Source organism: Vipera ursinii (assembly GCF_947247035.1).
Source record: "Vipera ursinii genome assembly, chromosome: 4".
NCBI lineage: Eukaryota > Metazoa > Chordata > Lepidosauria > Squamata > Viperidae > Vipera > Vipera ursinii.
In genome coordinates this window covers 120,042,366-120,056,542 of record NC_139514.1, presented here as the reverse complement: position 1 = coordinate 120,056,542, position 14,177 = coordinate 120,042,366, and the positions used below count along the sequence as shown (strand labels likewise).

The following is a 14,177-nucleotide window of genomic DNA, read 5'->3' as shown; positions in this document are numbered from 1 at the left end:
CTCCAGCGTCTGCCATTGTGTATTCTACTCTATGCTGGATTTAGCAAAGCAGTCGTGCTGGGAGTGAACAATCAACAATCTCTGATTTTCCATTTAGACCAACAACTGGGACGTCAGTGCATGAGTAAGGTGGCAAAGTAGGTCTGTACCTTCACATGTGCGTGAGAGAGAGAGAGAGAGAGAGAGAGAGAGAGAGAGGGAGGGAGGGAGGGAGGGAGGGAGGGAGAGAGGGAGGGAGGGAGGTGTGCAGGCCAGGGCAAAACTGCCTGGCTGGGGAAAAGTGCAGAGGGCCTCCACCACCTTCAGGCTTTGCCCCACTGGCTTCCTGCGGTGACGTTGCCCAGGGTTGTGAAGAAATACGCCATCTCTTCTTGCAGGAGGCGATTTCTCTCCTCTGCGTCTTTCCTTGCCTGCTCAGAGTTCCTCAGCTTCTTTTCCAGCGCCGTCTGCTTCTTTTTCTGTTTGGCTAGCTCTCCTTCCAGTCTTGTTGCCAGCTTCCTCAATTCTGCGCTTGCTTCCTCCATTCTTAAAGTGAAGAGAGAATGTGAGTTAGTTGCATGGAGCAGATGCATTTTGAACAGTTGCGTCACCAGAATGCCTGAGCAAGTCTCCAAAGTTACAGCCAACTTTGGTTTGAAGAGATGTTAAGATTTTTTTTGCCACCATTCATTTCCTTTTGCCACCCCCTTGACCACTGCTTGCTGGTGGCCCTTGGCTTGCAGAGGCCACGTGCTGCCCTTGACCACCTCCTCTCCTGACTGTGGGGCCCCCTCTGCCCATCACTCTGCTGACGGAAAACTGCAGGGTTTGTAAGATTCGCAGATTGCTGTGAGGGTAATACTAAGGGCCCTCCTAATGATGCCGTACTTTATCAAGATTGTTACCCACCCAGCCATCCACCCAAAATACACATCCCTGAGGATGTTTCTGAAAGTTAATGTCTTGGTTCCCTCACAATTCAGGTCAGGATTACAAGATAATGGAAGGTGAGCAGTAAGATTTTACGAAGAAGGGCAAAGGGTCCCTATAGGAATATGTGCATTGTGTACCACGGTTCCTAGCATCACTGCCCAGGCAGCTACAGAAAGATACCGAAGAAGCATTTTTGCCTTTTATTCTCAGCTGTTGGTGCATAGCCAACTGCCTTGGTTCCTGCCTCTCTTTCCTTGCCTTTTGGCCTTGCATACCTCTTTAAATTGGTGTCATATTCAGATCTTTGTTTTCGTAGCTCCGCCTTCAGTTCTGCGATGAGATCGTGCAGGGCTTCCGAGCACTGAACGGCGTCTCTAGAAGCGACGGACAGATTACTTTCATCCCTGCTTCTGCTGCAGCACGCTTCTGGCTCCCCACCGCTGCTCTCCAGAGGGACTTCACCCTGTGGCAAGGGGCCGCCAGGAGGGTGTTCCTTCGGAAGAGGGTTCAAGGCCAGGCAGGCTCTCGTCTTGCACGTGGCACAGGGGGCGACGGAATCCACTGTGAGAGACAGACCGCTGGAGGAAATGGAGCAGCTGGGGCTGGTGTTGCTGCAAACACCCTCGGAGAGATGAAGGATGGGGACATTGTCGTAGATGGAGAGCCTTTGGCATGAATCGGAATCTTTGCCTTGTCCTCCACGGTGGCCTTGAACAGCTGACCGTCCATCCACCATCCAGTTCTCCCATGAGGATAAGCAGTAGCTTTCCAAGAAGGAGCCCCCCGGTGGGTGGTAGAACGACCCAGCTCCCTGCTGCCCCAGAGGGGAGCCTTTCCAAGGGGACAAGCCTTGCTTCCTGGGGCTGGGGCTGATGGGCGGCTGGGTGCTGTTCTCTTTCTGGTTGCAGTCTTGCATGCGAGGCTGAGCTGCAGAAGGCCTGAGAGCTGGAAGCGAGCCAGCACGGCTGCAAAGGCTGTTTTCTGTCCGGCCACTCGGCACGTTCCTGTCTACCCAACTTGGTGGACACTGGAGATCGGCTTCCGGTTGAACTGAATCCTGAGTCAGGGTGGGATCAAAGATTTTCCCATGCTCGCTTATCAAAATAGCCATTAAGCCCTGAACCAGCGAAGTACCTGTGAGATGAGTATTCAATCACATTAGGGCAATTTGTTTTGCAGAGAAGGACGTGTACTCAACATGAAGGCATTTGGTATCAAGGGATTCCCATTGCCCTGAAAAGCAAGCATTCCGTGCCCTTCTGATGAACTAGTGAGTTAAATGTGGCCTGGGCGGCCGTAACAATAAGCTGATATTCAAATGGGGTGTGGCAGGGATCAGTGCTGGATCTGAACTCATCGTTTTCATTTAAGGATTTAAATGAGAAAGAGCTGGAGGGATTTGTAGAGGACGCAAAATCGAGTGGGAGATCTGATACCTTTTCCGTGGGTGAGTATCTTGAGTGCTGAGTTCAGCTCTCCAGATACCACAATTCAGAGGGATTCAGCCAAAGAGGAACAAGTTCAGAGAATGGTTAGCAAAGATGATCAAGGAACCAGAAACTCAGATTTACAAGAAGAAACTAAAGAGATGGTTCGTTTCAACTTGAGGGAAAAAAAAGACTAAGCAGGGAATATGGCAGTTCTCTCTTGAAGGACCCGAAAGGATCTTACAGAGAAAAAACAGAAGGCTTTCTGAAGTGGGATGTTAAATAAACACAACCAAGAGTGCCGTCTCAAGTTCATAAAGGCACATATTCCTTTGGGTAAGTATTCATCGGATGTCTTGTTTGGTATTCTAAGAGAGAATCATTATATATACATTTTCTTCTAGGACTATGTGACAACTTGAGTTAAATCAGAAAACTGAATGCCTCTCACTACACTCAAAAGATACAAAAAAAATCGAGTCACATTATTTGCAAAATAATATTTTTCCTGAATGAATTCAACTTTCCATATCAGATCAAACCGAAAATCTAAATCAAATCTGAAGATTTGAATTAGAGCCAGTCCACGCATTTTGGTTCCCCTCAAAAGCAAGTCACCATTTTATTGAGCCAAATCGTCCACTTATAAGCCGAACACACATTGGTTGGGGTTTTGCTGTCTATTCCTTTGCACACTTCTGGTATTCCAAGTTCAACTCTTCTCAAGTACGGGTAACTGAATTTCAGCTCCTGGGGCTGCCCATCAGTGTCCGTTTGCAGCTCCTGGGGCTGGACTGCTGTCCTTCCGGACACAGGGTACCCACCTTCCATCTGAGTCACAGGGTCTTCTATCCGAGGCCGAAGAATGTTTGGTCCAAACACCGTGGCAAGGTTCTGGACGCTCATCTTGTTATGGCTGGCGTAAGACTGAACTTCATGGAGAAACCTTTAAAGGCCCCCACAAAATATCAATGAAAACTTTATTAATAATCATCGGAAATTCTCAGTGGCAAAGACCAAGATTTCCAGCCTCACTATCGTGCCTCACATGGGCCAAGCTATCCTCACAGATGCCTAGTTTGGACGACAGGCTCAGCCCAGCCTCTGGAGGCGCCTTTTTGGGTGGGGTTAATCAGTAAGCAGGGTGGGATTACTGGGGGTGGAACTTGGAAATGCTGCAGGGAAAGGTTTAAGATTCCCTGACTTGCACAGATGAGCCCTGATCCAGATTGGGACCCAGCCCGCATCTGGGTTTCATTTGGTTAAAATCTCTGTTCAACCACATCTGCCCCTGCTTGCATATGCTATTACTCACGCTCCTATGCAGCTCCAGAAAAATTACAGTTAACACTTTTTATTTTCAGTCTCCGAGTCAGTCCTGACTTCTGATTACTGCCTGGACAGGTCCATGCAATTTTCTTGGCACCATTTCAAGAAGTGGTTTGCCATCTCCTCCTCCTCCTCCCCTCCCCCCAGGGGCTGAGAGAGAGGGAAAGGCCCAAGGTCACCTAGCTGGCCTTGTGCATAAAGTGGGGCTAGAATTCCCAGTCTCCTAGTTTCTAGCCCGATGTCTTCACTGCACCAAACTGGCTGTCAACACTATCACTAGGTAAAATTTACTATTTCATATGGTCCCACGTCCCTGTTTGAACCCATGCCTCAGTAATGAGAATTAAATATTCATTCTGGGTTAGGGTTTGGGTTTATGTCAATTAGCTTTATCCACAGTCAAAGGAATCTTTTCTAATCAATTTTAAAACTGAAGACTATTTATAATACTAGGCGTTTCCCATAAAATATTTGTTAAATCGTGAGCTTTGTATCACTCCTGGCCAGATCTGTTATGGAGACCGCTGCATGCTTGTCTTCCCGAATGGAGATTGTGACCAGTACAGAGCTGAAGAAACCCGTTTGCAGATCACCAACGTGAAACTGATAAACTTGTGCTGAAGGTGCCTTTTATTTCTCTCCCTAAAGAGCCCCGATGTCCTTTCTGGCTGATATGCAAACACCACAGTCCTCGTGACCAATGCCTCACCACCCAACCATCCTGAATAAGACAGAAGCGGGTGTCGTCTGTGTGTTCTTTACCTGCACCTGGCCTGGCCAGCCTGGATCCCCTTCCCTGCCCATGGACTGGACTTACCTGCAGATGAACTTGAGGAGGTTGTAGTTGGCCTGAGGAAGGCAGCGCACTTGTTTCGTCAGTTCCCGAGTTCCCTGAGGGATCACATAAGTGGGAAGAGCAGGTGCCATTTTTCACGTAACAGCTAAGCAAATTTAATCTGATACTCTGTGTGTGTGTGAGGCCCCATGGCAGCCCTCTTCACTCCAAGGTCCCGGCCCTTGGCCTGAACTCTGAGACTGCAGCCTGAATCCAGGACCTCCTTCCGGGTCCTAAAGGCTGAGACTTCCCCCTTTTTCAATCCTTGAGACCTTTCTAGGAACACCAACCCCACCTGCCATGTCAGCGATGATGGGAAAAGCCTGCAGCATAAAGAAGGGAAAGGCTAAAGTGAGGAGGTAAAGCTTTTGCTTTGTGAAATTTTCACACCAAAAAAGCAGGATATAGATGGGCCCAATTCACTGTCAACATAAAACTCACTTTTATGAAAGTTTTAAAAAAATCACATTTCAAAAGCTTATAAATTAATAGATATTTATAACTGTCGGTTTAAACTAGTAAAGCTGGAGAAACCTTAGGCTGAGTTTGATTCCTAGTGATTTCAATTTGTTATTTTTTTTCCTTTTTTGTCAGCACTACAGAAATGGTTTGCCACTGTCTTATTTTAGGATTTTTTTTTATTTTCCAGAGTAGCTACAGCCCTAGGTTTCCCAGATGTAACTTTTCCTGACATGAACTGGAACATTACTTGTTTTGACCTCCAATCTCAAATGCAAGACTAATGAGTGGACATAATGGCTCCTTTCACCCATTACACACTGAAGGGGCCGAAAGGTGTTTGAGCCTCTGCACGCCTCTAGCCGGCTCCCCCCTCCCCCCCCACCTTCAGATGGTCCTGGTGCTGCCGCCTCAACGTCTTCCTCCTCCTCCCCTCCTGGAGGCAGCGGGAGGCCAGGTGCAAGGCGCAGCCTGCATCCCTCCCACCATCCCCAGAGACCCCTGGCCCTTCTCATGCAGCTGCTTTTCCTTGGGATAGCTACTTGTGCCGCGTCCACTGACCTCGCCTTCATCCTTGGAAAGCAGCTGGCCGCAGGAGAGAAAGTCTTCGTAATCCGCGAAAGGAACCACGGGCTCGGGAAGCTCTCGGAGGTATCGCTTCAGGAGGGAGGCGACTGCGTGGACATCGGTATTTCTGCGAGAAAGGCCCAGAAGGGGGTTCGGCAGCAGGCAGAGAAACTGCTGCCCTGGATACAGACGGGAGGGCCGATGGGCTTCAGACTTCATTGATTTAAAACCAAAACCAAAACTCTCGCTCAGCAGCCGGAATGACCACAGGAACGCCAGGGAGGGGCCAGGCAAGCGCACAGGCAGCACCCACCCTTCATCGCTCTCTGAAGTGGGATTTCCCCATAGACAGAATGAGATGCAGCAAAGGTGAGATACGGGAAATGGAGGTGGCAGGAATCGGGCGCGCTCCCTCTTTCAGGCTGTTGCCTTCCAACCCGGTTAAGAGCAGCACTCGGGATGTGCTACGCTCTGCTTCAAAAAGTTATCCTGCCTTGAATGCTAACAGGAAACCTACGCTGGAATACTGTACTACGCGTCTCCCCTAAGAGCGGATGCTAATTGGCGCAGTCCCTAATTCATTCATCGTTCCTTCTCCTGCTCGAGCAGGGGGTTGGATTAGAAGACCTCCAAGACCCCTTCCGATTCTGTTATCTGTTATGCCTGTACAAGAGTTTAAAAAGCCACTTTTGGCAACCAACCAATCACTCAGCATTGAGGGTGTCTTATCGCACGGCAGCCTATGCAGCTGGAATTGGAGGTGCAGTTTTGCTGTCGATCTGCTCCTTCCAGTGGGTGGACGGGTCCAGTCCATGGCAGCAAGGGATGTCCTGTGGCCCTTGAATTGCAAGAAAGAAGAGTTTGCCCTCTCTTGTTTGCTGCTTAAGATCCAGGCCAAGCTGTTCGGTGAGGACTTGCCACCATTCGAGGGACACCCAATTCTCTGTTGCTACCTCAGAACAATGAGGGAGATGCCGCTGATGTCTTTTCACCGTCCTCTGAGGCTGTGGGGGTCTGGACCAGATGGGACCCAAAGGTATCAAACTGAACCTCGAGAAGATGGAGGGGCTGTTTCTCCATCACAGTTCTCAATATTATTTATGGCTGGCAGGCGTTATCCTGAAAGAGGAAGTTCGCCACCTCGGTGGGGGGGGGAGGAGGGGAAGAGGGGAACATGGGCATCCTTCTAGGCTGACCTAGCCTGCCAGTGCAGCAGCAGCAGCAGCTGGAACCGCATCTGGTGGCCCTTTGCCTGCCTCCAACTGGTGCAGGAGTTTCAGCCTTGTTTGGCGCAGGAAAACCTCGCTCGCTGTCTTCACTCCTGGCCTGAGTGCCGCCCAGGCAGATCGTGGCAATGCACTTTGCCTAGGGCTGTTCTTAAAGACCACTCAGAGGCTGCTCTTACTTGCGTACATTAATATAATTCTGGATAACTCTGCCCAGTACAAAATACCCTTTTGAATTTATTCTCCTGGTGCTATTTTCCTTCCTTTTGTTGAGTCATATTGACTTCCAACTGTGATTGTGTCTTCCAAGTGGTTTATCTTCAGTTCTGATTTTGCAATGTTCTCTAGGGATGTGGCTTTAATCCTGAAAAACCAGTTTTCACTCTGACTCTTGACTCCACAACTATTTGAAGATGGAGCAGGTAAGAAATTTTGAGTTTTCTTTAAAAATATTGCTATTCTTTTTCTACATTTTTCTAGAAGCCTGGCACTCTGGCAAATTAGCCATCAGTAGACACTTAGACATAAACAACATCTAGATACTGTGCACAAGAGACAACAATCCCTACCAACAATCAGCACGTAGACAAGCATGGATTGATTAACTCCCAAGATTAACATCAGACCAAGGACCAAGTAAACGATACCCTAATCAAGGAACTGCCAGAAAAGCCAACAGTACAAAGAACTTCCATCAGAACAGAGCTGGAAGGGACCTTGGAGGTCTTCTAGTCCAACCCCGTGCTCAAGCAGGAGACCCTATACCAGGGGTAGGCAGCCTCGGCTCTTTTACGACTCATGGACTTCAACTCCCAGAATTCCATAGCTGACTCAGGAATTCTGGGAGTTGGCTATACCATTTCAGGCAGGTAACTGTCTAGCCTCTTCTTAAAAACCTCCAGTGATGGAGCACCCACAACTTCTGGAGGCAATGTGTGTTCCACTGGTTAATTGTTCTGTCAGGAAATCTCCTTAATTCCAGGTTGCTTCTCTCCTTGATTAGTTTCCATTATTTCTTGTTTTGCCTTCTGGAGCTTTAGAGAATAGATTGACCCCCTCCTCTTTGTGGCAGCCCCTCAAATACCGGAAGACTGGCTATTGTGTCACCTCCCGGTCCTTCTTTTCTCTAGACTGGCCATACCCATTTCCTGCGACTGTTCCTCTGGGACAGCGTCAGGGCAAGCCACCAAGACATCGGCTGAGAGCAAACCCCACTCCTTAGTAGCACTGATGATGTTGCCTAGTTAGAACGTGACATCGTGGAGAATGTCTGTCTGGTAGAACGTAACACCCAGTCCGCATGTTCAGTGGCCACCGTGACTAAGAGAGATGAGAGATACCATTCTAAAGCAGGGGTGTCAAACTCAGTTTCATTGAGGGCAGCATCAGCATTGTGGTTGCCCTCAAGGGGCTGGGTGGGTATGGCCAGGGTGGGCGTGGCCTACTGGGTGGGCGTGGCTAGAGTGCGTATGGCCTACTGGGTGGGCGTGGCCAGCTCTACATCGTTCGCATCAAGGGTGCCTATGGGGGCCTGGGCAGGAGTGGGACGGATCTAAGGGTCTCTGGCAGAAGGAGGGTCTCTGGGCCAGGGCCAAGGCAGTGGGGGCCGTTTACTCACTGTTTCCAGGATGGCTTCGCGGGCCGCATGAAACCACTTCGCGGGCCGGATCTGGCCCCCGGGCCTTGTGTTTGACATGTCTGATCTAAAGTATCTGCACGGCACCGTAATAAGCTAAGATTTTGTGTGGTTCTATACTTGTTTTATTGCCATATTGTTTCACTCTTTTAATCTTCTACCACCCTGGGACACCGCTTGGGAGGATCTCATAGCACCCGTAAGCAAATAAAACAGTCACCCTGCAGTTCCAAGCAGGGCAGAGTCGGTCCTCTAGTCCGGCGAGGGCCTTGCAGCTCCCTTGGCTGTTCCTTGGCAAGTGACCGGCGTTACCTGTCAAACTGGGGCTTCTTCCTGCTGTCAAAGGAGTCCTGGAGGTCCTTGACCAGATTGGCCTGCCCAGGCAGGCGGAACAGCCCCTCCTCGGTGAGGCCACGCGCCCGGAGGAAGTCCACACATTGTTCCACCAGAAGGGGCACCAGGTGCTGCCCAAACTCCTTTTCGTAGCAGACGGTGTCTTCCAAGCGCTGACCAAAAATCCCTGCCAATGAGAAGAAGCAACCGTTGCCCTGGATCAGCCGCAGCTCTACACATGGGATATGGAGTCCAGGAGGGCCCCGAGCACGAAACAAAGGAGAAACGGAAGGCAGGTCGGTCTACACGCAGCTACTTTGGGGAGGCAGCCAAAGGCTGAGCCTTCCCCTGAGGCTTGGGAAAGAACGGGCAGAAAGATTTTCAGGTTCCGATTGCCCTTTAATTCTTTCGTTTTGTTTCAATAATGTTAGGTGTGTTTAGTGATTACATTGTTTGAGTTGGCTGGCCACCTAAATGTTCTGTCTAAACAATAAACCAATAAATATTATTTACCCATTACATGTCCTGCTTAGGGACATACACACAACAACCAAATAGGTGGAAAATAGCAAAGGGTGTAATAAAAATATATTCTTTAATATGCTAAAAATCCCAGCATGTTTTGAAGAAATTACCTCCTTAAAACTTTCTGGGACTTTTGGTATAACATACGAATTCTTTTTGCACACCGATATTTTTGGTGGTTGCTTTTGAAGAGGTTTCTGCTATTCCTGTACCTGAGTCACAAACAATCATTTTCTTTAAGATGAAGAGTGTTCTTTTCCGAAGTAAATATTCAGATAATTTGCAAAAAATAATTTTATTTAGGGTTGCTTAGGTCCAACTCTAGAGGTCTAGACCAGGGGTTGGCAACTGAAAAAGCAAAAGAGCCACTGGGAACCGGTTCCATCACACATAAAAAAAAGTGGGAGCCACGTGCGTGCATAAAAACATTTTGTTTTTTGCGCATGCGCGTGTGTGGATACACGTGCGCGGTTCCACTTTTTTTTATGTGGACGCACCTGCATGCCAGTGGCGACGGGTCTCCGTGGTGATGGGCACTGGGTTGCGGCGCCGCCTTCAGCCTGGGCGTCGCCGGAACCACCCCCGGGACCTCCAAACTGCCGCCCAAACACCCATTTGGAGACCTGCTGGTGCCGGTTTAGAACCGGCACCAGCAGGTCTCCAAACCGCACCTCTGCCCGAACACCAGCAGGTCTCGACATGGGTGTTCGGGCGGAGCTGCGCGCGCAGGTCTCCTGCACGCGCAGCTCCAAACCTTTGGAGAGGTGCGCGCGCAGCTCCGCCCGAACAGCGGTTTGGAGACCTGCTGGTGCTGGTTTAGAAAGCTGTTGCGGGCCGCGGCAGCTTTCTAAACCGGCACCAGCAGGTCTCCAAACCTCACCTCCGCCCGAACACCAGCAGGTCTCCAAACGGGTGTTCGGGCGGAGGTGCGAGAGAGGTGCGTGCGCAGCTCTCCAAACCTTTGGGGTAGTGCGCGCGCACCTCCCGTTCGGAGTGGTGCGCGAACGGGAGGTGCGCGCGCACCTCCGCCTGTTCAGAGAGGTGCGCACGCACCGGGTGACTGGGAGCCGCAGGAGACAGCTCAAAGAGCCGCATGTGGCTCTGGAGCCGTGGGTTGCCGACCCTTGGTCTAGAGTCTAGACTCTTCTTTTTGCTGCTGTATTTTCCGGGAAACCTTTACTCAGTTGGTGATGGGTTTATGCCACGTGCTCAGCAAAAGTGTAATCAGGTGGGCTGTTCTGTGAAGCCAGCCAGTGCGATTCGTTCGTGGCATTGTATAAACCCAACTAACTTGGGGTTAGTTCAGTAAATCACAGGTACCCTAGGTTAGTGTACTATGTGAACCATGAACTGGATGCTCTGAAAAACGGAAGGATAAAACATTTCAAGAAAAGATTGGACAATCATTTGCCCAGGATGGTAGAAGGTCTCCTGACTTAGGCATGGGGTTGGGGCTGGATTAGAAGACCTCTAAGGTCCCTTCCAGAATCCTTAGGATTCTGTGACTTCAAAAGAGGAAGGAGTTACTGTGCTGGGCCTTTTCTTTGCAAATGAAAACAAAGTCCAGTTTTGTTCTGAAGAATATAATTGTAATAAACTGTTGTGATCGTGGAATCGATACGATCGATTTTGAAAACATTATTTGCATATCTAGCATGATTTCTTAAAATTAGAGGGAAATCCTTGACATTGAACTCCACGATGCTGAAAGGGAGGATGGAGTCTCGTAGCATTCTCAAACAAATCAACACCAGGACTTAGGGGGGGAAGAAAAGGAATAAAAATCAACTTTACTACCCAAAACCTGTGATGTTATGCACGTTCGGGAGTTTCCATCCTGGCCTTAGGGATGAGCTGGGTGTTTTATTTGGCTTCACCACAACCCGCTCTGGAGCGTCCGTTCTGCACACTATTTGGTTTAAGATTTAGGGAGAGATCTCTGCCTAGTCTGAAAACGCTCCCATGACAAATCTGATTAGTTGCTAGGGTGAAAAGCCTTCTCTCCAGGCGGGCTCATGTTCAGCAGAGCAGAAGGCACGCCAGAGCACGTCCGGGGCAGGCCGGAGGGCTCGGAAACCCTCTTGGCTCGGCACCTGGCTGGGCGACCCCCGGGGAAGGGAGAGAGCTGGCCTCCCTTTAAAGGCTCGCAAATGCCCCCCCCCAACAGCCCCCCCAGAAAGGAAGAGGAACCCAACGCGATCCAGGCCCTTTTATGCTGCACCAAACTCCTGGCCGGTGTTTGGGGTAACCTGCGCACGCAAGGAGACCCGGGTTAAGACGGTTAAGCGGCCTCTAGCAGACGCCAGAAAACTGCACACATTCCGCATCAGAGAAGCCGATTCTCACGTAATTCGTGCGGGCGTATTTCCCAGCTCTGGTATACAGCCGGGTTTCTCCGAAAGAGAGCCGTGATCCACGATACGCGTGTGGTGGAAATGAAAGTGCCCCAGTGCGCACAGAAACGACAGCCGAAGCACACGACCTTTGCCCGGTAGTCTAACCAAACGAGCCTCCCGCCCCCCAGGATCAAAAGAGCCCTCGCTGCGCGGAGACAGCCCCCTCCTCTTTGCCCCACCGCTTCCCTCGGGCCAACCGCGGAAACCAAAGCGCCGCAAAGAAAGCTGGCCGGCGGGGGGAGGCGCCGGAGCGGGCGCGGGCCCAACCCTGCCCCCGACACCGGTGGCGCCCCTCGTTCGGCTCTCACCTCTCGGGGCGGCGCAGCAGGCGGAGCCGGGGCAGGCGGCCGGGAGGCAGCAGAAGCCGGGCAAGGCGAGCGGGCCGCAGCGGCAGAGCGGGAAGCCGGGCATCGGGCGCGCGGCGGCGGCGGCGGCGGCGTCCCTCGCTGCGGAGGGGGCTGGTGGCCGCCCATCTCGGCCCCGCACGGCGCCAAGGAGGAGCCGCCGCGCAACTAGTCGAACGGTCCCCGGAGGCCTGAAGCTCCCCTGGGCAGGCCGCGTCTTGCCCGGCGTTCTCCTCCTCCTCCTCCTGGCAGCCAGCGAAGGGCGGGCCAGTCGGTCCGCGGTGCCGGGCCTTCGCCGAGACCTCCCGGGAGCTTGCTGCCAGCGCCTGAGCCTCGCGGCTAGCTGCTATTCAGCGCCAAGCCTCTGCCCGGGCCCGGCCGTCCGCCGGATCCCGGCTGCGGCGCTGGCGGCTTGCGCCTGAAGAGCGAAGCCTGGCCCGACCCACGCGGACCTTTCCACGGGGCTCAGGACTGAAGCTGCGCGCCCAGAGAAGCAGGACCCGCGTTGGTTCGGCTGCAGGATAAGGCGCAGGGCGGGTCCCCCCGAGCAAAGCTGCCCGGTGGCTTTTTTCCCAGCGGGGGCAGAGCGGGAGAGCCGAATGGAAGCGGCGGAACAGGCTCGGGGATGTTACAGGGCCGAGGCCGAGAGGCGGGCATCGGGCAGTGGAATCGGACGCGCCTTCAGTCCGGGATTCAGCTGAAAACATCGCCGCAGGTTCGTGGAAGCGGAGGCCTCCCCGCAGAGAGGCCGAGAGGCCCCAGAGCCGGTCCAAGGCACAAGGGCAGGGGTCAGATGCAGGCAGGAACGGCACAACCAGGTCGCTGGCATTGGGCCCAGGAAGATCTGCCCCCCCTGCCAAGGAATGGGTGGACGGCCGGACAGAGGGACAGCCGTGCCCCACTTCTTTGCAACTTTCCAACATTGGGGTAGAAATGAGGGGGAAGAGCAAGGGGTCTGTGCTAGCAAGAATTCTGATACATAAGGCTGCTGGATTTCCAATGAGTGCAAGTCTTAATTGTTGCTTGGGCTGCAGCATTACTAATGCAACGGATGCTGGTTTTTGCCATCTAATTTCAGAAGCCAAGCGTATTCATCAATGCAGTTAATTAACCCTCTATGCACATATTAGCTGGTTGCTGTAGCATTTAATGGCAAATCTACGACAGCCCTTGGTTGCTGCAACAAGCATCTCCATCGTGGGCCCAAGGAAGGACTCCGACTGCTCACCTCCCAATTATCCTTGTTGATGCTCCAGGGCTTAAGCTGTCAAGGAAGCAGCTGCTCACTTGAGTCAGTTAAGCTCAAGCAGGAGAATAATGGCAGCAAATTGCCAGACAGCCAGATCACGAAGCTCTTTCATTAATGGGAGCGAGAGCAGGAGGCTCCCGCAAGAGAAGCCACAGCCTTTTATTTTATTTTACAGCCGTATCTGGAATTACGATAATAATCATTCCGTCATCAGAGCAGGAAGAGGAAAGCCAACCGTTCTGGTGATTCCTTCACGTGAGAGGAACCAGCTCCAAGCACAGGACCTGGAACAGCATCACTCTGCACAAGCCCAGCACCGTCTCTGAAGGACTGGCCCAAAGCCTGCCCATCCCAAGCCCTGACATTGGAGAGTTGTACGAGGAGTTGCTAGTCTGGCACAGAGGCCAACTGTGTTAATATTTTTGTACATTAATTCTGGGAAAACTAAAATTTCAAAATAAGCTAAGTATCCCTCTCTATAATTTACTTGTAAATTACCAAAGTAATTACAGTTGCATTAAAGTCACAGTAGTCTATTTTCTCTCATTACAGTTTATCAATAACCTGCATTGGTTATCCATTTTCTCTGCCAAAATAGTTGTCTTGGTCTTTGATAGATTAATCTCAGATTCAAGCGGCCTCTTGTATCACACAACCTAACATTTGCCACAGATCATTTGGGTTCTTAGGTGCACACACAAATACAGACAAATCCGCATCCTCAATCAACACACCCTGAACTCACAGTCCGTAAACATTCCTTGCACCTTTATTACTAAATCCATGAAATAACGCCTATGCCCAGTTTAGTGCTGAATTACATATTCCATTCATTGTTTTGCGTACTTTGTATCCAGCATTTATCACTGTTTCAGTGTTGAACAAACAATATCCAGTTCCATAATTGTACAACACCCAATTGAGGCCCACTTGGTCCCT

At 51.1% G+C, this 14,177-nt stretch overlaps 1 protein-coding gene and 1 long non-coding RNA gene across 2 annotated transcripts; one reads left to right on the top strand and one right to left on the bottom strand.

Moving 5' to 3' along the window:
- Positions 1–231: 231 nt before the first annotated feature.
- ARHGAP22 (Rho GTPase activating protein 22) lies at positions 232–12,801 on the bottom strand. The gene is made up of 7 exons (XM_083361352.1): positions 11,954–12,801; positions 8,704–8,911; positions 5,524–5,656; positions 4,486–4,559; positions 3,164–3,285; positions 1,188–2,046; positions 232–525 (listed from the first exon to the last, which is right to left on the bottom strand). The coding sequence occupies exons 1-7, from the start codon at positions 12,054–12,056 to the stop codon at positions 303–305; spliced, it is 1,722 nt and encodes a 573-aa protein (XP_083217478.1). The 5' UTR covers positions 12,057–12,801; the 3' UTR covers positions 232–302.
- On the top strand, positions 5,761–8,092 carry LOC310640016. Its single transcript, XR_014492452.1, has 3 exons — positions 5,761–6,565; positions 7,104–7,177; positions 7,886–8,092. It is a non-coding gene; the product is annotated as an uncharacterized lncRNA (long non-coding RNA).
- Positions 12,802–14,177: the final 1,376 nt, after the last annotated feature.

Bases quoted from the DNA above. Each gene is read 5' to 3' on its own strand.
- ARHGAP22 (XM_083361352.1), bottom strand. From the start codon at position 12,056: ATGCCCGGCTTCCCGCTCTGCCGCTGCGGCCCGCTCGCCTTGCCCGGC. The intron at 8,912-11,953 runs GTGAGAGCCGAA...TCTCATTGGCAG, and splicing joins CTGCTGCGCCGCCCCGAGAG to GGATTTTTGGTCAGCGCTTG. The intron at 5,657-8,703 runs GTAACGCCGGTC...CCTTTCTCGCAG, and splicing joins AAGAAGCCCCAGTTTGACAG to AAATACCGATGTCCACGCAG.